General features: G+C 40.8%; 1 protein-coding gene across 1 annotated transcript; it reads right to left on the bottom strand.

The window, feature by feature from the left end:
• Nucleotides 1–4,860: 4,860 nt before the first annotated feature.
• LOC137181954 (G-protein coupled receptor 22-like) lies at nt 4,861–21,495 on the bottom strand. Its single transcript, XM_067588094.1, has 2 exons — nt 21,066–21,495; nt 4,861–6,962 (listed from the first exon to the last, which is right to left on the bottom strand). The coding sequence occupies exon 2, from the start codon at nt 6,849–6,851 to the stop codon at nt 5,325–5,327; it is 1,527 nt and encodes a 508-aa protein (XP_067444195.1). The 5' UTR covers nt 6,852–6,962; nt 21,066–21,495; the 3' UTR covers nt 4,861–5,324.
• Nucleotides 21,496–22,100: the final 605 nt, after the last annotated feature.

Raw genomic sequence — 22,100 nt, 5'->3', positions numbered from 1 at the left:
AATACACTCATACTGCTCTAACAACATAGTTCAATATACTGTGTAGTCTGCTCCAAAGGTTAAGGTTTTTACAAAACACACATGAATTTCATGCAATCACACAGATCCACACAGACACCTTATTTTACTGTTTCATAAGGAGTGTTTTGTTTTAACCGCAGTCTCTGAGCAAAACAGTGCTCAGTGTCACACACGCAAAGTCAGACATGATGTTGAAATCTGAGTTGAGTTCAAGTTCCCTATTTTAATTCTATTGGCCAGTTTATGGCAGGAAGTCAGAAAAAGTAATATACATTTTTAATAAAATTTAAATGAACTAATTATTTATAAATAACTAAAATATCAGACATAAAAAACAAATAAGTGTGAACAATAAAATAAATCTGGCAGTCAGTTCAGCTAAAAGATAGAGCACAGAGGTTTTGAGGTCCATCACTGATATAATACTCACCAGCTTCATCACAGAGCTACTTGGACACAGACAACACTATACACACTACAGCTTTATAATGGAGTCCAACAGGGCAAGAAAGACAAGCATTGGCTTTAAACAAGTCTGTACATGTAACCATACTATATGGGAGTAGAAATGAAGATGAAGATCAGCCATTGCCCAAAACACTTCCGTTCTTTACATCTTTCTCATTAAGCAGAGCTGCTTCAACTCTGACCTTGAGCTGTACTTGTGCAAGTTAGGCTGTTCAAGTCATTAAGTTGAAATCACAGGGTGTTGACAGAAGAGGGAAAAGATTGTGGCAGAAACTGTGTAGAATTAGCCCAGATGGTACTAGACAGTGAAAGAGCAGGGAGTCCATGATGGAAGAGGTCAGCAATGACGCTTGAACCATTACAGCAGTTGTGGCAGATGTTGCAGAAAGACCTTAATTATGTTTTTAAGATTTTTTTGCTATTCATTGCTGGTCTGAGATGATGCATTTCTAACAGTATAGCTTCATAATGTCTAGATTCACTCAAAGATTGTATGGTTGTTTAGAAAAGCTCTTAGTATTCATACCAGCAGCAGGATCTGCTCAGTGTCCCTTCAGCTAATGCATCATCATATGAGCCTCTAATGTACAGTATTGTACATAATCATCATGCTGTTTACCTCACAGCAGGGTTTCCTGCTTCTTTTCAGTACCACATGTACCCATTTACTATTCAGCTTAAAATACTATCTGTCATGATTGCAGATACTAAATAGGCCATGAAAAGAACACATCCAGCCCAGAGTATTTGTCTGTTTGAGATGCTATCACAGCAATGGGGGAGACCTTATCTGAAGTTGCATGTACGTTATATATACATGCAGTATCAGTCAAAGTTTGGCCACACCACATCCAAACTTTTGACTTGTACTGTACATAGATTTCAATTAAATTGTGACTTTATCAAAGTATCATATCCCAAAAAAGTAGATATTCAGTGTACCTTGAGATCCAATGCTGTTACATGAACAACAATGAAAATCCCCAAGAGGTTCTTCATCTCCTTCTTTACTGAATATTCAATTTGTCCAACCAGAATTGTTGGTGAGACAACAAACAGACCAGCAGCTGAGACAGACTGAGTTGTGAATTGTGAATGTTTGCTTGAGTCAGCCCCTGCCTTGAAGCACTTTTTTGCTTTGTGCATAAGTTCCTTAAATTCCCTGTAAAATCAGCTTTTTTCAACAAAACCTTACATGAACTCTTCCACTACAGCTTGCTCTTCCTGAAATGATTGTGACAGGATGCTGGCTCCACAGCTCCGTCAATAGAACTGACTCTGCACATGTGTCCTTTTAACTTAATGTTCACATTAATTTTTGTTCATATCAATTTCCACTCTGAAAGTTTTTTTTATGAATGGTTTTCATTTTATGGAACAAGGATACATAGTGTAGATGTTTTCCATGTTTGGCTGAGTCATACAAAGAGGGGATGTTTTAACAACAGCTAGTGTCACTTTTGAATCATTAGAGCAATCATTCTTATTGCGTACACTGTTTGAGTTTTGAACAACTTGAGCAATCCAGGAAAGATGTAGCCTATTTACAACAACGGTCAAGTATTTGTGAATAACAAGCTGTGGTGGAGATTATATATGTATATTTCAAACTGGTGTTTGCTTACTTACATTTCTTAGCCTAACCTGTAATTTCTCAAATGTATGCATTGATCCATGTATTTTTTCTGAAGTTAGTGAGATGATCATTTGCATATAACTGTAGAGTACTGTGGTGACGCCAAAACCCAGGTTCAAACGAAGGACCTTTAGATCTTCAGTCTCTCCCAACTGAGGTATTTTGGCTTCAATGCAATGTGGCATCACGACTGCAGATCTCCATATTAAGTTATAGCCTACTGCTAACATTGAAATCTCAATCTAAATGACAAATTATTTCCAACAAGACTTTGTTTGGGATGTACATTTCATTTCATTCTAGCCAAAACAACACAAAAAGTCATTAAAAGTAGCAGCAACGGCCTGATTGTTCTGGCTAAGTTTAAATGCTGCTGATTTATTGCCCTGCAGGCTTCATCCCACATAAATGACCTTCTTTTTCCTATACTGCAGAGGTCTGTAGTGCCTCCCTGCCACGCAACACACAAAGCCCACGCAAAGTTTTGGCATGCTGGCAGCTTTTGAACAAGAGTGTACAGTATAGCTCAGTGGGAGGAGCATGACTTGAACACTGCCAGGTACAGTAGGTGCTCAGCGCCTACTGAGGGCACCCACTGAACATGGATGCAGCCACTGAACCAGTTATGGATGGCTTCCTGACAGAAAGCATATAGCCAGCTCAACAATGAAGTTGGCAAACAATGCTAAAACTAACAGATAGCAAATAGCACCACCTACTCACTATATTATTAGCTGCTTTGTGATTGTTATAAGTGAAATGAACACATGCACAAACTCAGTTCATCATTTGCAAAATGCAAAATGCTGTCTATGCAACACAGACTTCAGAGAATGGCAAATATGTTTAACACAAGTGTGTTCATTCATTGCAGCCATGTATGATTGTGTCCACATGGACTCTTTAGTGCAGTAGTAGTAGTATATCTCTGTGTCCCCTCAGGTACTGAGGGAATAATCATGTGAGCTATATGGACAGAGCTGTACATTGTCCTCATGCTGCTCCCCTCACAGCAGGTTTCCTCTTGAGTCAAATACTTGAAGAGAAAGAATTATTACAGCTACATGTGGGGGCCAGTGGCTCCTGGGGTTTTCAGCTCCCTCCCTGGGCTTTGCAGCTAAAAATATTTTTCCATGTAATGTATTTTTCAGGACCTTGTGTATAGTATCTCCTTTCAATTCAACAAACTCATAGCAGGCCACATACATATGGTTGTGAGCAAAGAGCAAAAGCAGAAAATCTAGACCTCATTTTTGTATTTATTGATATAATTCAACTTTGAATGGTGATACATTCACATAAAAACAACACCATGGAGAAAACTTATAAAGATAGCATATTCTTGGTGTACATACAGTATAATATATATATATATATTTTTAATGTGTGTTTACATTCAGGAATGCACTGTGTGTGTGTGTGTGAGAAAAATTACATGGCCTCTGAAACGAGCCCCAGTGTGAGTAAAGCATTAGAGCAGTGAACACACAAGCAGGTAGAACAAAGTCAACAGCAAACACTAGTCCTATTAATGATCCCACCAATCTGTCAGTACTCGGCCATAGTGACAGTTACTCTCTTGTGTTTGCAGGACACTAAGGTTGAGCTGACCCATGGGACCAGATGTCTGGGTGCTGACACGAGAGAAGAGCCAGCTGCAACTGAAACACTCCTTGAATCAAGAAAAGTCAACACATACAGACCAAGTGACTTACTGTACTGTATCTTTCACATGTAATAAATTTAGATCTGGTCAGTATATACAGCATGTACATTGATGTTATTTCAAAAGACATTTGTATGCTTTTAGCATGCCAAGACTCCAAACTGAGCTACAGGAACACCTTAAATATAATGCAATCCAGAACAAAAGAACTGTAATAAATACTATTTTCCATGAAGTATTGAGTCTGTTTTTGTTGATAATGTGCAAGAAAGGTGATTATATGATAAGTATACTAATTTGTAATTATTAATTAATGAATTAAGTACTTTTTGAGACCATAGTTAGTTGATGCACTAGATTGCATTATACTGAAAGCTTTTACTGTTGTTTCCATCGTCCGTCATCCCAACTGGCTACTTCAGCCAGCTGACTTTATCCATTATTCTTTCAACACCTAAATCATAAGATATACTGTATGTCTTCTTTTCTATTTAAAGTAAATACACTTATTTGCTGTCTTGCTGAGAGCAAGATGAGAAGATTGATACCACTCCTGAGAGGGAGGTATTGAACTTCTCATCTAACTATCTGCTAAAAAGCAAAGTGAAAAGTGTATTTCCTAAAATGCTGAACTATTCCTTTCGACAATGTGCCTACCTTCTGCCTGCAGTATATGCAAGTCATCAACAAGACTTTTCACCATTTGATACAAACTGGGGAGCAAAAGAGGTGCATTTACACAAAGGAGCTTTGCAAGATTTTATATAAACACTGTAACATTTGACCATATAATAACTACTTAAGCTAAAGTAAAACTGCATTTAATATTTCACATTAGCCTTTAATTGTCCTCTGACATGTTCCTCACCTTCTCTCTGTGGACCTACCCTCCTAAACACTGACACATTTACACCTCTACATCATATTTCATGTAACTTACTCATTATGTCTTGCTTGTAAATATCCAAAATGTTCCCATTTGGTTTAAAAATAGAGAACACATCATCGAACCAAACTTTCAGAGCAGAATTAAGGCAGAGATAATATTAAATACAAAAGAGTCAAAGGAGTCTTTAGAGTACTGTATTTATACGTTCAAAGTGTATCAACATTTTTTTAAAGCTGCCTTGGAGCATTTGAGTGGGTGGCAGATCAGATCATCTGCTAGCTAAACACATTCTTTGGAGCAATTACGTAAGCACCACTATGACAATGCTATATCATACAACTCCACATGTAAACAGACCTTAGTATTTGACAAAGTGCAAATTATATACACTTGTGTTTGTTGTATGATTTTCTTCAGCTGCAGAGCCTGTGTGCACCACAGTGACAATAGCATCCTGCTTCCACTGCTGCCTGAGGTGAATTTTAGCTGTGTTTAGCATGGACTTTCTGCTGGTGGTTACATTAAAACATCTCCCAGAGGAGGAAACGTGTTTTTCAGATTTCTTAACACTTGCTTCATGCTCCAGTGAACACACCTGTGACTCTATTCTGGTTTTTAATTATACTAGCTCATGTGTGTCAGTCTCACAGGGCCTCTGCCAGGCAGCGGTCAGTACCTTCGCTTGCTTCTAGCCGCACCTGCCGGCTGGTTTTTCTGTTCTCTACCCAGGAGTTGTGTATGACTGTGCCCCCTGGTGAAGGGTCTACCTGAAGCAGGGACACCACCCTCTTCTTAACCTTGGCACGGAGGGCACGGCGCAACTTCTGTCGTGTGAAGGCGTAGAGCAAAGGGTGGGAGACTGTGGTGCCATAGGCAAGCGCTAGGAACCAGAGGCGCAAGCTGACCAGGGCGTCACTGGGGCCTATGCCCAGGATTAGCACATTGGTCACAGAGAGGGGAGCCCAACAGCCCAGGAAGGTGGTGATGATGATGAGCGACATCCTGAACACCCGCCTCTGGCGCTCTCGCCGATCACGGTGTCGGCGCACCGCCCGCCGCAGGGCAATGATGGCCGAGACAGAGGCTTGGACACCCATGGTGGCTGGCATAGGGGTGGCAGCACCTGTGTCAGAGGTGACCAGTGGCGCAGGGGAGGACAGGGCAGGGGGGGAGGTAGCTGTGGGAGTGGGGGAGGGGGAAGGGATGAGGGGAGGGTGGCTGAGCTGTTTGGTTCCATCTGTGGTGCACTGTTCCCCTCCTGCCCCCTCACCATCGACCACTGCCTTCCTTTTTTTCTGTCTCTTGTGGTGCCCCCTGCCAGAGGGGCCCCTGAAGCGCTGGCTCTTCTTCATGTGGGAGCCAATGCGGATGTTCAAAGCCCTCAGTATTCTGGAGTAGGTGAACAGCATGACTGCCACAGTGGTGAAGAAAATGGGAACCTGCAGGATAAGGTGGTAATACATAACCAGGCCTGTGTGATCATCCTGCCCGCCAACACACAGCAGTGTCCGGTTACGCCACGCTGGCACCACTGTGGCACTGATACCATGGGAGGACAAAGACAAGGGTGTCACCTGCCCTCTCTCCTCTGCTCCTTCTCCACTGGACAACTGTACCTCCAAGAATGGGATAAAAAACACAGCTATCGAGGTGACCCACACAGCAGCCAGGAGCAGCGCTGCCCTGCGTGTTGTCAGAAGCCTGTTTGCCGGCCGTACTGAAATGTCGTATCGGTCCAAGCTGATGACCAGGATGTTGATAGCTGTGGCAATGCTGGCAAAGGTGACACAGGCCTCGTGGAGGCAGCAGAGCAGGGCTAGGTTTGGTCCTGGAGGTAGCAGTACGACCACCAGAGTCAGGGGCAAACACAGCACACACACCACCACATCCAGCACGTGCAGATTGACAGTCACCATGTTGCTCACAGAGTCCACTAAATTGGATTGAGAGCAGTAGAGCACCAGCACTGTCAGATTGCTGCTGAAGCCCAACACCAGCTCCAGCATGAGGAAGGCGGTGAGGGACACCTGGAAGCCCAGTGAGTATGGCATGTACCATGATGCGGGGTTGCTGGACAGGCCCTCTCTTCCTTGCTCCTGAAGGACTCCCATTCCCTCCAGGCCGGCCCAGTCAGTGGTTGCTGGATTTGAGGTGTAGGTATCAGTCTCCATGACGACCTCTCAGTCCTCATATATTGTATCTGTCACACCGTTGATGAGCTCCCATGATGCACCAGGCTGAGCCTCCATGATGCAGGGATGAATAACAGCTTAGTGACAGCACTGGGGAGATGGGAACACAATGCAGACAGATGAGAAATGAAGTTTGGAGGAGAAAATCAAAACACATTATTCTCTCTCATAGCATGTCACATATCTCAACATAACTTAGGAAAGAAAAGTCATAATACAGAGATCATAGCTCATGTTTGCCAGAAGAAGAAATACATCTGATCTATCTATCTATCTATTTATCTATCTATCTAATTAATATGCATATATCAACCCCAGTGTGTGCAGATTGAACAGATGCTGCATTATGCATAAATCCAGCCTTCAATCTGTCTCCTACTGTATCAGTATCTCTGATTACAATTTTGGCTCGGCCACAGCCTGAGAACTACACACAAGCTGTCAGAAATGTGGGCCACTACAACAGGCCATCACTAATGTGTCCTGGAGCAGGGAAATGAGCAAATTGAATGAAGCTAAGTAATCAGACCCGCAGGTAATCAACTGTCCTCTCAGTGCATCAGTAAAAACAACACATTCAGCAACTTACGCAAATTGGGCTATGATCTCTGCTCTGCCAGCTGCAGGAGACCATGTGATTTCTGAAATATACCTCTACTGCCAAGGGAACATATTTATCAATTGTTGCAAAGTTACTTATGTTAATTCACTTTAGTATCACTGTCATATCTGAAGAGTTACTTCACTAAAGTAGCAAATAGAAAGAGCTTAAAAATGCATTAAATAGCCTATATTGCAACTTTCAGGGAGATAAATGTGATTAAGCTAGTAGAAACGCATACACAACAAATTGGCAAATTTAACTTAAGTTACTGAAACATGTTGATACTACTTTCATGTCTGTGTGTCAAGCACAGAGCTGGAATCAGCCAAACTTGGCAGAAGGACTGGAAACCAGGGGAAACAGCTACAGTTGAAGTCAGAAGTTTACATACACTTTAGCCAAATACATTGAAACTCAGTTTTTCACAATTTCTGACATTTAATCCTAGTAAACATTCCCTGTCTTAGGTCAGTTAGGATCACTACTTTATTTTAAGAATGTCAAATGTCATAATAATAGTAGAGAGAATGACCTATTTCAGCTTTTATTTCTTTCATCACATTCCCAGTGGGTCAGAGGTTTGCATACACTTTGTCAGTATTTGGTAGCATTGCCTTTAAATTGTTTAACTTGGGTCAAACATTTCGGGAAGCCTTACATAAGTTTCTCACAATAAGTTGCTGGAATTTGGCCCGTTACTCCTTACAGAACTAATGTAAGTGAGTCAGGTTTGTAGGCCTCCTTACTCGCACACATGTAATTCAGTTCTGCCCACAAATTTCCTATTGGATTGAGGTCAGGGCTTTGTGCTGGCCTTTCCAATACCATAACTTTGTTGTCCTGAAGCCATTTTGCCACAACTTTGGAAGTATGCTTGGAGTCATTGTCCATTTGGAAGACCCATTTGCGACCAAGCTTTAACTTCCTGGCTCATGTCTTGAGATGTTGCTTCAATATATCCACATAATTGTCCTTCCTCATGATGCCATCTATTTTGTGAAGTGCACCAATCCGTCCTGCAGCAAAGCACAACATGATACGGCTTGCAAGCCTCCCTCTTTTTCCTCCAAACATAATGATGGTCATTATGCCCAAGGATGAATCAGAATTTTTTTCTGAGGTCTTGGCTGATTTCTTTTGATTTTCCTATGATGTCAAGCAAAGAGGCATTGAATTTGAAGGTAGGCCTTAAAATACATCCACAGGTACACCTCCATTTGAATCACATGATGTCATTAGACTCACAGAGCATTTAGAGGTGCTGATTTTGGTGAAATTTTTGAACATGCAGAGAGCCAGGCTAGATGTTTCCCGTTGTATCCAGTCTTTATGCTAAGCTTAGCTAATCTTCTCTTGGCTGTAGCTCCATATATACACAGACAAAAAAATGGTATTGGTCTTCTGTGTGAATAAACACACTGTATGTCTCAAAGAACTTGTAGCAACTGTACTCTTGTTAGGATGTACAACCAATATGTAATAATATGGTGATAATTGAGAATAGATGCAAACAGTCTTTATGTTTGGAGATTTAGACCTTGAATTTGATCTGCTGTATCAAGTTAAAGGCACGTTAAAGTTATTCACATAAAAAAGAGCTCTAGATGAAACAAGCTATTTCTGTGTTTCTTCACTTCATACTGATTTCCTGTTGTGTTGAGAAGAAACACTGATGTAAATAGACCTTTCACAGCACCAGAATAATTTAAACTTTGTTTTTGTCCTGTGATAATCTGTGTAGTTAAAGCAAGAGTTGGGACTGATAGTGAGTTCACTTTGTCCAATTTACAAGTAGGCCACTGACAACAGTTCAATATCTGTATCCGAACAGACAGTGTTGTTAGTTGCTGTTATTTAATGCAGCAGCTTACAGTTCATTGATGACAGTCAGCCTATTGATACTGATACACACACAGACAGTATCTCACTGTTGTATTGACAAGGTTGAAGGCAGTGTGTATAACACAGTTGTTTGTCATTGATTAGAGGGTGGCTACTGATTGCACCTGCGGGAAATCAACTCAACGGCTAAAATCACTGTTTCTCTTCTGTTTAACTTATCAAGAGGTGAAAATTTGAGCATCAAGTGTTTAAAAACATTTGATGACGAACCTACAAGTCGAGAGCGCAAAACAAAAAACCCACAACAAATTGACTCTCAACTATCACCCTCTGCACAACTTTACTCTGGCAACCAGACATTCGCTTGAGTGATGGACTCATTTTCTCCCCGTTTCTGTTGCCGTGGCAACCACACTACAAGGGTAGATTAATGAGGGCACAGGTGCTATAGTATTGAAGTGTGTGACACCAAGCTCTTTGGTGACAACATGCTAGTGATGGTGAGATAGTGGTGTAGTAGAGTTAAAACATCTCTTAACTACAGAGACAGAGAGTTTGAAACATGTTACATTCCCATGGAAGAGACTAAAGGAGCCAAAAAAAGACACATACTGGTGCTCATTTGTCTATTGAGTTGTGAGTCACGATGTCAACAGGAAGTGCAATAATAAAACTGTCTGCCATTGATGTATTGAATATTGCTTCTAATAATCCATATTACAATGACTGCTTGTCTTGACTTTCATATGTTCATGTTCTCCCTGGGCATTGTAAACAGCAGAATGTGGGAGGAAATGGAAATCCCCTAAGATCAGCAGCACTCTTCTTTAAACTATTTTCAGTAATATAAGCAAATTGTAGACTTCTTGGAAACAAGAGGCAAGAAGAAGTTTCTACGACACTGTCTAAGCTAGTGAGAAAGCAGTTGTGACATTTAGATTTGTGGTTTAGTTTAAAACTGTAAGCCGAGGTATCTTTAGGGCTTGTAAGGAGAAATGGAAGGAGGGACACTTGGGGAATGTAAAGTGTAAGAAAACAGGGTGCCCGAAAAAAGACCAAAAAACACCAAGTGAAGAATTGACGGTGTGCATGAGCGCCGGCCTGCAGCCACTTTGCTTGACTCATGTTGGAGGTTTCCAGCTGGTCCCGTCATGAGGTCTGATTTCCACCTGATTTCCACATTCCTGTTTAAAAGAGGGCATGCATCACCTGGAAGCTGGAAGTGAGCAGAGAGCTGAGACAGATTACAGAAGGGAGTGAGGGAAGGAAGTAGAAAACAAGGGCGAGCCAGCAGCACTGGTAAACAAGATGTCCCAGGGAGCAGAGGTGGCAGCTTTTTTTTTTTTTTTTTTTTCCACAATATAGTCTTGCATCAGCCTTCCCCTATCCGCTGCTGGTTTCCTGGTTTCCTCCACATCCCAACAGACTGCCTCATGATTGCCTGAGTGGAAAGCTGTATGATGGCTGCACAGGTTAGATGCTTAGCACTAAAAAGATGTGCAGATATTGCCAATCTTAAAATTGCAGCAGAAAAGCAATCCGGTCACAGAATGGCACAGCAGCTGATGGAGATTGGAGCTCTATGTGATACACGTGTAATATAGAGATTAATGGTTAGGCTTTGCAGAGTTTCTATCCTCTGCAGTTTTAGTGTTTTTGTAAGGGCAGGTTTTCTACTTGAAACGACTCTGGTTTCTGAATGTACTACTGTTAAACTTCTTTGTAAGTTAAAGGCTGAATGGCATTGATGTGAAGCGCAAGTGTGAAAAATCAATCAATATGACCCTGCTGTGACCCAAAGTGCCTCATGTCTGACCCTGGAGAGCACTTTACTGTGCCACACTGTCTCTTTAGCCACAAGCTGGTTATTGAGCATTTCCCCCCTCCTTGAAAAAAGGAGGGTTGGACTCAGGGTCGGATCAGGTAATGTCTTATAAGGTGCTGTTCATTTCTAAATCTACACAGAATCTTGTTATATAGCCGCACCACCATTCCTGATAACTTGCTGTGAGTCAGAGGCAGGTGAGTGTGAAACCAGGTGCATTACTTAAGATGGCTTCCTAATTAAGTCGCCTCTGGGTGGAAGATGCTCACCGGGGAGTGCTCCAGGTGACTGTGTGTGTGTGTGTGTGTGTGTGTGTCCGTTTTCTAGCTTTACAGAAGGCAATAATCTCACTTAGACCCTGACATACTGAGGTCCAGGAAAAGGTCACGTCAAGGTGATACAATTTAATCAGTGGTAGCACTATCTCAGCAACACCTTCTCTCTTTACCCTCTGACAGTGTAATAAGATCGAATATGAGAGCTACAGTGTAACAGAATTTCAAAGAAAACTTAATGTCTGGTGATGGTGCCAAGAACCAAGGAGTCACATGCTTTTCTGAACATGTTAACACTGGGATCACTTTCTTGCCAAAAACAAGACACAGTAGGATATAACATGTTAAATTGTGAGCTTTAGAGGTAATGGTTGGTGGGATGGGATTTTGTCATATTTGGACAGAGCCAGGCTAGCTGTATCCCCCTGTTTCCATTCTTTATGCTAAGCTAAGCTAATCAACTACTGGCTGTAGCTTCATATTTACCCTATGGACTTGAGAGTGGTATTGATCTTCTCATCTAACTCTCAGCAACAAAGCAAAAATATCAAACTATCCCTTTAAAAAAATGTAAGTCAGAAATCAGTTTTTCATCAGATTTTCTGTATCTTCAAAAATATATGCCTCAAAAGCCCCTAATATTATTTTTACCTCTTTGACTTTGATATGAAAGGTTGTTTTGTTAGTATTTGAGCGTTGGCCTCATCAATCCATTTTACCTTTTCCTTTGCCAAGAACAGCGGAGGAACATCTACTGTGCTGGTTTGGTTACAACGGTACCATCACATTGTCTGTGCTATTCTTTCACAAATATGTACACACACAAAAAGCTATGCCGTAGTGATCATTTCTGAGAATGTGTTGTTTGATAATAAATTGATCGTATTCCTGGTCACATCTGCCAACCGTTGATGCCAAATATTTTCAGTGCAAAATGCAAAAAGCTACACATAACCATATGCAGTATGTAAACAAATTCATTTTATTCTGCATAGCACTTGACATTACATTTGGGCCATAATCCTGAATCCTTTGTTTTTGATTCATTTGGGAGGAGTATCTTTCTTTTGTTTGATCTCATTTTAGCTCCATTTATATGCAAATATTTACAATGTTTAATAAGTTATTTTTTCCATGTGGCCTGTTTATGGATGCTTCTTTTGTAGCTTTGTGAATCTTGTTTTAACGCCTGGCAGCAAACTGACGTTTTTCAGGATAATCATGTTGAAAGTTTAAAGTATTCATAAATTTAAAGCTCATGTAATCTGTCATTTTACACCAAACCACATATGGAGAAATCTTTTATAAAGATAACAGTAGCTCCAATAAACAAAAAAATGCAATTGAGCCACAAGTAACTCTGGAAAATGTAGAAAATCACTGCAGATTGGGAAATGTGTGCACAATAATAATTCTAATTTAAACACATCACAAAATAACTCCTGAACACCACAAATTGCTCTGATAATAAAATGGATAAATTTACTTTTTAACAGCATATCGAAACCTCAGCAGGGGGTGAACTCACAACAGGCACCCTACATTCAGAGCCACCGTTTGCTCTACACCCTTTTCCCCTCAGGGAAAGGGAAGCCAGAAACAAGAGACTGTATAGCATCTATAATTGAACAGCTATACATCCATGTTTCCCAGTAGCAGCAGCAGCAGCAGCAGCAGCAAAAAGATTAAAAAGATAATTGGTAGTGAAGATAATCTTGCTATTCCTGAGAGACAAGCTGATGTAACAGGTTGTCAAAATGAGATATAGTGAGAAGACTGGAAAGCAGAAGAAAGTATATGAATACTGATGGGGAAAATATTTCAATGCGGGATTTTTATGGGGATACTGTTGAAAATTAGATTTTTATCAACCACACTAAGAAAATAAACTGATTACTTTATGTTTTTGCTTTCAAAATCAATTTTAGTCCAGTGTCATTATCTACATCTGGCATTTATTAGGAGCTCAGAGTCACAGATATCTATTAAACATATGTCGTCGAATATAATAACAATGTGTCAATTAGCATTAGCATATCCACTTATTTCTGTTCACGTAAAACATGGGTGTTGACATGAACTCCATATTTTAAAGCATCACAGAATTATAGGAGTTTAAAGAAAATCTGTTTTTCTTCATTAAGATGCAAAGTTATGCAGCAAGGTGGCTGAAAGTCTAACCAGAACCAGAGCATAAACGCAACAAAGGGAAGCTGTAGGGAAAGTAAGAAGTTTCTGTCACGTACTGTCGTTGAGAGTCAGACGTCACTGTGGTGGCAGGACAGAAAAAGTGATTGGGGTGGGTTTTCAAAAATGAAATCTTTTCTAAAGTATCTGTAATGGGATTACTATAATCCCATCACATTACTTTCAGGTGATTTTGGATGAGATGCAATAGAAGAGAAGACAGCATCCCTCTTCTGGCCTCTGGTACTCTGAACATTCCCCCTTTGTGCCAAAAAGGCAGTTTCCATCACTTGTCATGACAATGCCACCACAAAGCTCGGCACAGAGCTGTTTCTAACAAGGCATTACTTAGGACAAAGAACACAAGAATAGAAATGACAGCATTCAAGAGTACACAGAACATGTACTTTCCCTCTATCGATAAACACCCACTGAAGTGTGTGTGTGTGTGTGAGAGGGAGACAGTAAATAGACTCCCTATTGAGACATCAAGCTGTTATTTGAGCTCTCTCTCCAGTCACCACGCCATGATGGAGACAAAATGTCACGTTAGAGCAAAACACTTGCAGACCACTACTCATCCTCAGCACAGTCGGCTTACGAGAGTGAGACACACAGACATACACATCACTACAGACGCAAACACACAGTTTGTTGTTCAGCAAGACACCTGCTGAGCCTAAGTGGTCCTGCAGCTGTAGGTGAATACAGCGAGGACCTCATCCGATGCAGTGTTGGAGTATATCACAGGTTTTTCTCTGCCAGCAGATGTAAATGTAAAACAAATGTAAAATAAATATGTACAGAATACAGGATCCCCTACTACATTTGACTTCCAGTTGGTTGTCTGCTTTTAAGATGCCAGTTCTTCAGTAGAACAATCCCCTTGTGGAGGTCATGACATTGACCTTCAAATGGGAGGACAACTACTTCAGTGAAATTATGTTTATACCTTTAAAGATTAATACCATAATAGTAGTTATGTGTTTTCAATGTAAATAAATGGTTCTATACCATCAATGAGCCAATTTTATACAATAATTATGGAAACAAAAAAAATATAAAACATGATTGCACATGTCAGTAATTGTGCAGCCCTATTGGTTTATAACTGTATATTAAGACATCTATGTTTTATCTTTATATTTAGGGAACAATGTGACACGTTGGGAAATAATCAGATTGTAGAAATTGTAAGAAGATTCCTAAATGGCAGATACAATAATATTCACTGTTCTCATGTCAACAGATCCATCTCCATGACAATGAAACAGGGGATCTAGGGGTTCTCCCCCAGAAAAAAATTTGCGATTTGAATCCCATTTCATGTATTTCTACATATATTTAGGGACTACAAAAACTAATATAAAATCCGGGAAATGATTAAGTTGGTCATCATGCTAAATTCTGCCAGAATAGCACTAAATATGCATAAGAAAAAACTCTACTTTCTACCTTTTATGATTAAAGACAGACAGTCAATTAGTCAAACTTTTAATATAAATAACATTTTCCTCCTTTCAACCCCATCTATTTATCCAAACTCCCTTGGTCCATCCTTCTATACTAACCAAACACATTCCTACTGTACTCATTCGCAAGGATAAAGTCCTGGCAAATTTTCCCTTGCTGACTTCATCCAGTATTTCTTTGTGAATGTGACAGACTGCTACACTGTTTAGGTGAATTTGCACCATTGTGATTCTCAGCCAGGTCTTCAGCCTCCTCAGAGCACTGAAGCTTTTCTTTGCTTCAGCAGAGGCTTCAGGAACAACCATAAAAAGTTGTACAAGTGCTTCTACTTGGGTGAAAAGGCCACAGACCTCAGGCAACTGATTCCTCAGAATAGCAGAGGCCTCTGAAGTGGCTGTGTATGGGTATTGGAGCTTAAACATATTCAACTGCACCTCCAGTGACTCTGATTTGACTCAGGATACTGGTCCACCATTGCAGTGTCCATCTTCCTAGTTAGGAGGACTTCCTCCAGCTTTGCCAACGTTTTCAGGACACCCTGATCAAACGTCTCCTTCACCTGAACGTCCACAATATCCAGCACCTTGAAGAAATCAGCTCTGTAGTATTCTTCTGGGGTTGCGTGGTGAGTGTGCAGTAGTGGAACTACCAATGAAGAGTTTTAAAGGACGGCAGATGTGGGGCATAGTTATGGGCTAAATATTTAGCTTGTTGATCATCTCCATTGCGTGGCTGTACCTCTCCTGGAACTTCTCCTCAGTTCTCTTCACACAGTCTGCTGCAGAGAGCTTTCTAGACATGGTTTCTGTTGGCTTCTGCAGTGTGCAGTTAAGGAACTCCAACTCCTCGATTACTTCAGTGGTGAGCATGAGTCCTAGCACTGTGGTGCCTCTTTCAAATCTCTCCAGTAGCCCTCTTGTAAGCTTACCAGTGTTTGGGGTATCCTCTTGGGCCATGTCCCCTAAGCTGAGTAGCACAGATTCGTACAGATGTAGCACAGACCAGAATACTGGAGTCCTGGCTGTCCATCTTGTTTGACACAAGGGCTGCAAGTTGCTATGTTCACAAATTTAGTTTTGTACTCGCCTGATAAACTGTGCCAGCCAAGCTTGTGGAGCCAATCCAGGGCATCAGTTGTCAGTAATGATGTTGTACAATCAGCCAGGGTGACCAGATTTACACAGTGGGGGCCACAGTGTACATACAAAGCCAGTAGCTACATATCCCTTATCCTGGCCTGTGCTCCCCTGCTGTTGCCTGACATGTTTGCTGCTCCATCATATGTTTGTCCACGCAAACCAGACAGTGGAATATTCAAGTACAGCAACACATCGGTGGCAACTTTTGCTAGGTTTTCCCCAATTGTGCTTGAGACTTCTTAAAACCCCAAGAAGGCCTCTTGGGGGGCCAAATTATGGTCTACATACTAGACACATATGGCTTCCTGTTCAGTACCTTCTATGCCCTTGTCCACCCCCCCAGGTCACATTATGCCCCAAATACTAAATATTGCACTGACCAACACAGAATGCACAGAGCAAGACCCTTGTTTTTCTGCTGAATACAACTTAATCTGTAAATGCAACATTTACATATTATCACTTGAGGAAGTTGATATGGTGAAGCAACATCAGAATTTATTTTGAGTTTCTGGCTTCCCTCCAATATTCACTGTCCATCTAGCTCTGTTTGCATCTTCACCAAGTCCTGAAAAATAAAATACAATAACTGTCTCTTTAGCTGTTAAATGCTCCACTATATTCACCATCTAATTGCTAACTTTGTCTGGTGCTGGACAGTGCAGTAGACTGTAAAACTAAAACAATTAGCTGAAAGATGCTAAAATGCTCTGTAGAGCAGAGAGGAACTGCACACTCTACAAGTGGCCCCTCACATTCCACATCGTCACTTGACCCCATCATCTATGATGTAAAAAATATTATTATTTGACACACTGTCCTTATAGGCCACTTCTACCATATCCACCTTTTAACTTGCCATTCCTTGACAATATAACAGGTATGTCACATGATTACTCTATACATACACATATGTGCACATATTTCCTCCAGACACCATCTTAACCCTCACCGCTGTGTTAACACAGCAAGGGTATGAGCGGGGTCATGAGTCTGCTTCACTCTGATTGGATTATTGACCCTTTGTCCAGGGTTTTTACAGCCCTTAATTGTGGCTGTTGTTAAAGCTGCATCCATACTTTCTATGCAGAAATCCAATTATCATTTCTGTCCAAGTCATAAATATTTTGGCTCATTTCATAATGGAGCGGAGGAGCAGCTGGAAACAGCGAGGAGGGCAGCATGAAATATGGAGAAATACAGAGATTGCTCTGAGGGAAAATATGGGGTGGAAGATGAGGGGAAGTAAAATCAAGAAAAACTCTGCTTTGCTTGAGAATTTCATCTTAAATGTATGCATATTTTTGAAGGCTGAAGGACAATCTTAGAGATGGGGACACTAGAGCGCACATGATGGAGTAGACATAATTTCCTAGAGTAAAAGTAAAAGCTGAACAAACCTAAGGAGAACACAGAGAAATGGAGAACATTACCTACCTCCTTGATTGGCTGTGTGAATGCTGTTAAAATGGTTTCCTTGCCAAGAATTTTATATTTATTTCAGAACGTCCCCATTTTCATCCCTAAATCTTTCTGTAAGACAATTGATTCTATCATTATGCCTTTCAACTGGAGATATAAAGCACACAGAATCTCAAGCCACTTTCAGAGGCCAAGGGAACAAGGAGGCCTGGGGTTACCATGATTTTTATATTATTACTGGGCAGCTAATGTTAGAGTCATGGTATACTGGCAATATGGATATTAAAATGGAGACATGTCTGACCTGCCCCTCTGGCTGGCCATTGAAAAAAAGCCTAACCTCTAAGACTTCTCTCCCTGCTCTCTTTTCATCACTTAGGCCTCCTATTACTTTTAAGAAGGATAATTTCATCCTGTCCAACGCTCAGAGAATCTGGAAATTAGAAAATCTTGTGAGCTTCCAAACACATCAATATATGCCCCAATTTGGCACAACCACGCTTCTTACCATCTTTAGCAGACACTGTCTTTAGAGAGTGGAGCCGTAAAGGTATGGCAACTATAAAAGATCTCTACATAAATGGACACTTTGTGTCAGTTGAACAATTACAATCCAAATACAATTCTCACACTTTGTGTGCATCTTCACAAGCAAACAACACTAATCCACCTCCAAAATAAAACAAGCATGGGAAGAAGAACTGAACATTGAAACTGGCAATAATATCTGGGTGAAGCACGAGAAAGAATAAAATCCTGCTCTGTTAACACCAGGCTCCAACTGTTCCAATTCAAAGTAAAATATAGGACTACATTACCCTAAGGCTAAACTACACAGAATTTTTTCCTGATCTCTCACCTTTATGCAGTAGGTGCAAGGGTGCTGAGGGTACTCTTGACTACCATTTCTGGATATACATAAAACTCAATAAATTTTTGTGTCTCCTATTTCACTGGTAGTCCACTGTTTTTAATCTCACTTTAACCCCTGACCCTGAAACTTCTCCATGGAAAATTTAGACCACAGTGCTCACACAGCCTTGGTGTACGGCATGATAGTTGCAAAGAGATGAAGAGATGCATTTTGAAACTACTGAAAGCTGACTCAGTCCCCCAGTTTGAGACCTGGTTAAGGTAATTGGCAGGTATCGTGCATGTAGAAAGACTGAGATACAAACTGTCTGGCAATACTCAGATGTTTTTCAGAATATGGAACCCAGTGATTAGTTTTAATGTTATATATGAAAGGTGAATCTGAGAGATTACTTGCACACACAGCAAGTGAGTTGTCTACTTGAGCCATTGACTAATACACTCGGTATTGGGAAATAAATCCATTATTCAGGCAGACTCTCCCAAACCATAGATGGGCAATTTAGGTTTGAGCAAAGCATCCAGGCTCTCAGTAAGGGCCTTTATGTTGTCCTGTTAGCTGAATTATTTATTTCTGAGCTGAAATATGGACTTGAAATAGCCAGAAATTGAAAACCTGAGCTGGGGAAAGAGGCAGCGAGAAGAAAAGAGAGAGAAAAGAGGAGATAGAGACAAAAGAAAAGGCGCATGTTGTAACTGACAGATGACAGATGCTGAACAGAAAAGCCACTTGGTGAAAAATGATGAGGTTACTTAACTGCAGACACTCCACACGAACACACACACGAACACACACACACACAGGTTTCCGGTCGTCACATGTCCAGCAGGATTTGGTTTCTCTCCTTCATGTTCACAATCAAAGCCGTCCACAACAGAACACGGGGATGGTGCAGTGGAGACACAACTCAGATCCTTTCGCTTTCATCAAGACTTTTTCTCTTTGCTCTCCTCCACCTCCACACTGTTGCAACTGACCCCTCCCTTCTTCATTACTTCTCATCTTGCCTGCTGTGTCTTACTGCATTTTGTCTCACTTTCACAGTTTTTATTTGTCCTCTGTACATCTCTCTTTTAACTTATTTTGTTCTTTGCTTGTGACAAACAGCTGAGAGAGAAACTGTGCTCAGCTCATGCGGATTGTATGAAAGAGTAAATCTTATTTATTTGAATCCGTCAGGGCAGATTGTAGTTCTGAGATGCTGAGCAGCAAAATGTCCCATCTGACAAAACTCTATAATGGATCCTGTTTGTCTTACTGGCCTGTCTAAAGCGTAATGCTTTACAAAACAAAACTCCAGGATAAATACTTAAGTAATGAATGTAGATAACTAACTGGAAGTAATGATTATTTTCATTATTGATTTATATGCCAATTGTTTATGCAATTAATCATTTTGGTCTACAAATATCAGAAAATAGTGAAAAATGCCAATAACCATTGCCAGGGTTCCAAGGTGGTGTCTTTTAATTGCTTCTTTTTTCCACCTAACAGTCCAAAACCCAAGCGCTAAGTTAAACTTGATAACCACATTTGGATGAAATAAGTCAGAACAAAAGTTGCAGGAAACTAAATCCTCTCTATCTAAAAATGTGCATATATGTTGTACCTGGGGGTAAAACAACTGAATCAGATTCTTAACCGACCAAATGCAAGTCCAATATGCTTGCCCTCATGCTTCTCATTCTGCCCTTAAATGAATGATTAGAGAGTTTAACCATTGGATTGAGTTGTAATTTAGGTGTTTTCTCCCTAAAATTGCAAAAGAAGGGCAGATAAAACCATAAATCTTCAGTAAATTGACCCTAAAGGGCAGTGGGAATAAATATTTTAGGGCATGTTTTTTTCCCTATAGGCTGTTGGCACACACACAACTAAATAAAAATGCAAAACATTGCAAACACACACCATCCACACAGACAACCACACTTTGATGTGCAGTATGCATGGTGAGATGTTTCCAGCGGACTGCAGAGAGGACTCCCTCAGGAGCGTGGGAGAAACACACAGCCTCAGAGCCCGTAACTGTGTCAAGCACCTACTCCCACATGCAGCCAGAGGATTCAAATAAAACCCAGATTCCTCTGCTAAATCGATATTTCGTGGAGCGTGTTCAGCCAAACAACACACAGAGCTGCGCGCTATGCACTGCACGGCAAGGGCGCAAATAATCACCCCCTGGAGCAAATAAATTTATAAAGTTGTCTGTAATAATGTAATATTGAATAATTTCCTCCAGTTTACAGTTTTAAATATCCACACGACGTGCAGGTTATAAATTTGGATTAAAATTGCGCTGCGTAAAAGTTCAATTAAGGCATTTTCGAAAGTTACACAGGTGCTTTAATATGTTATATTTAACTGAACGCTGCTATTACACCGAAGTGGAACATCTGCCCTTTTAATTGGCAGTTGAACTGGATTGGTGGAGGCTACCTGACCGGCTGTACAATTTTTCAGTAAAATGTCTTAATCAGACACACGTTTCGCTCGACGAACTGACTTGTTACAGATTCAAAAGCACATGATTCTGTAGAAAACTGCACTCTTACCTCTTGAGTCGGAGCAGTGCGCTCAGCGATCCATGTCCGCAACCTGTGTGTTGATGGGAAGCGTCCCTTCTGCCCTGTGGAGCAGCCGAGCACATGCTCAACAGCAGCAGCAGCAGCAGCAGCTCCAGCAGGGGCCACTGAGAACAGCAGCTCAGTGGGACGGACGGACGGCTGCACAGTCCACAGACTGATCTCAGGCTCCTGACAGATCCACAAAGGACCCTGTTGTCAGGATGACTTCAGCTGACTGAAGGAGAAGGGAGGTGCCAAATCTACTATCAAGCTCATTCAGATCGCATCACATTTAAAGCTCCAAACTTGTCTGTGTTGTGGTCTTTGTGTTTGAGGTACAACTTTAAACTTTTTTGCGGTCTGAATATAAATTCTAATTAATACATGAGGGGTTTTACTTAATAAAATTCTACATTTTGTATGTCTCTCAAATATCCATCATTAGGATTGTAGGCCTGTTTTCTCACTGTGTGCAAACAAACTTCCAACAGCACCAGAATATAATTAACTTAATAACTTCTCTTGTCTTGTGTTAAAAGGAATGATGGCAGCTTACAGTCAAAAAAAACAACAAAAAAGAACTGGCCAACCAAACCTTTTCAGCATACTGGCAATGAGCTGATACTGTAACACATCTAAATGCAGACAATCATGTGGCTGCAATTCAGTACACTTGAGTGGTGCCATTTAGAAATAGTGTGAAGCACAACAAATGCAGATAAAAGGCACAAGAGTCAGTCAGCATGACTTCTTTCAGGGCAAACAATGAAATGGCACATTAAGACCAGTGCTCATATGAATATTGTTGTGTTTACATGTGGGTGAGAGACTGGAATTCATGCATTTGTATGAGATACAATTTAATTCATGCATTGCCAAACCAAAACAATAGAGAAATGTGTTCAATATCCCCTTGATTCATTACCTCATTCCATTTATATCTGTTTTCCTCCATAAAATTAGCAAACAAACCAGCTGATTTATGTTATGTGAATTTATTTTGTTGTCATGTAACAATGGATT

This window comes from Thunnus thynnus, chromosome 4, assembly GCF_963924715.1.
Source record: "Thunnus thynnus chromosome 4, fThuThy2.1, whole genome shotgun sequence".
Taxonomy (NCBI): domain Eukaryota; kingdom Metazoa; phylum Chordata; class Actinopteri; order Scombriformes; family Scombridae; genus Thunnus; species Thunnus thynnus.
The sequence above is the reverse complement of the archived record's forward strand: the minus strand, read 5'-3'. Positions and strand labels throughout refer to the sequence as shown.

What these genes read in the sequence shown, in the direction of transcription:
- LOC137181954 (XM_067588094.1), bottom strand. Translation starts at nt 6,851, where the DNA reads ATGGAGACTGATACCTACACCTCAAATCCAGCAACCACTGACTGGGCC.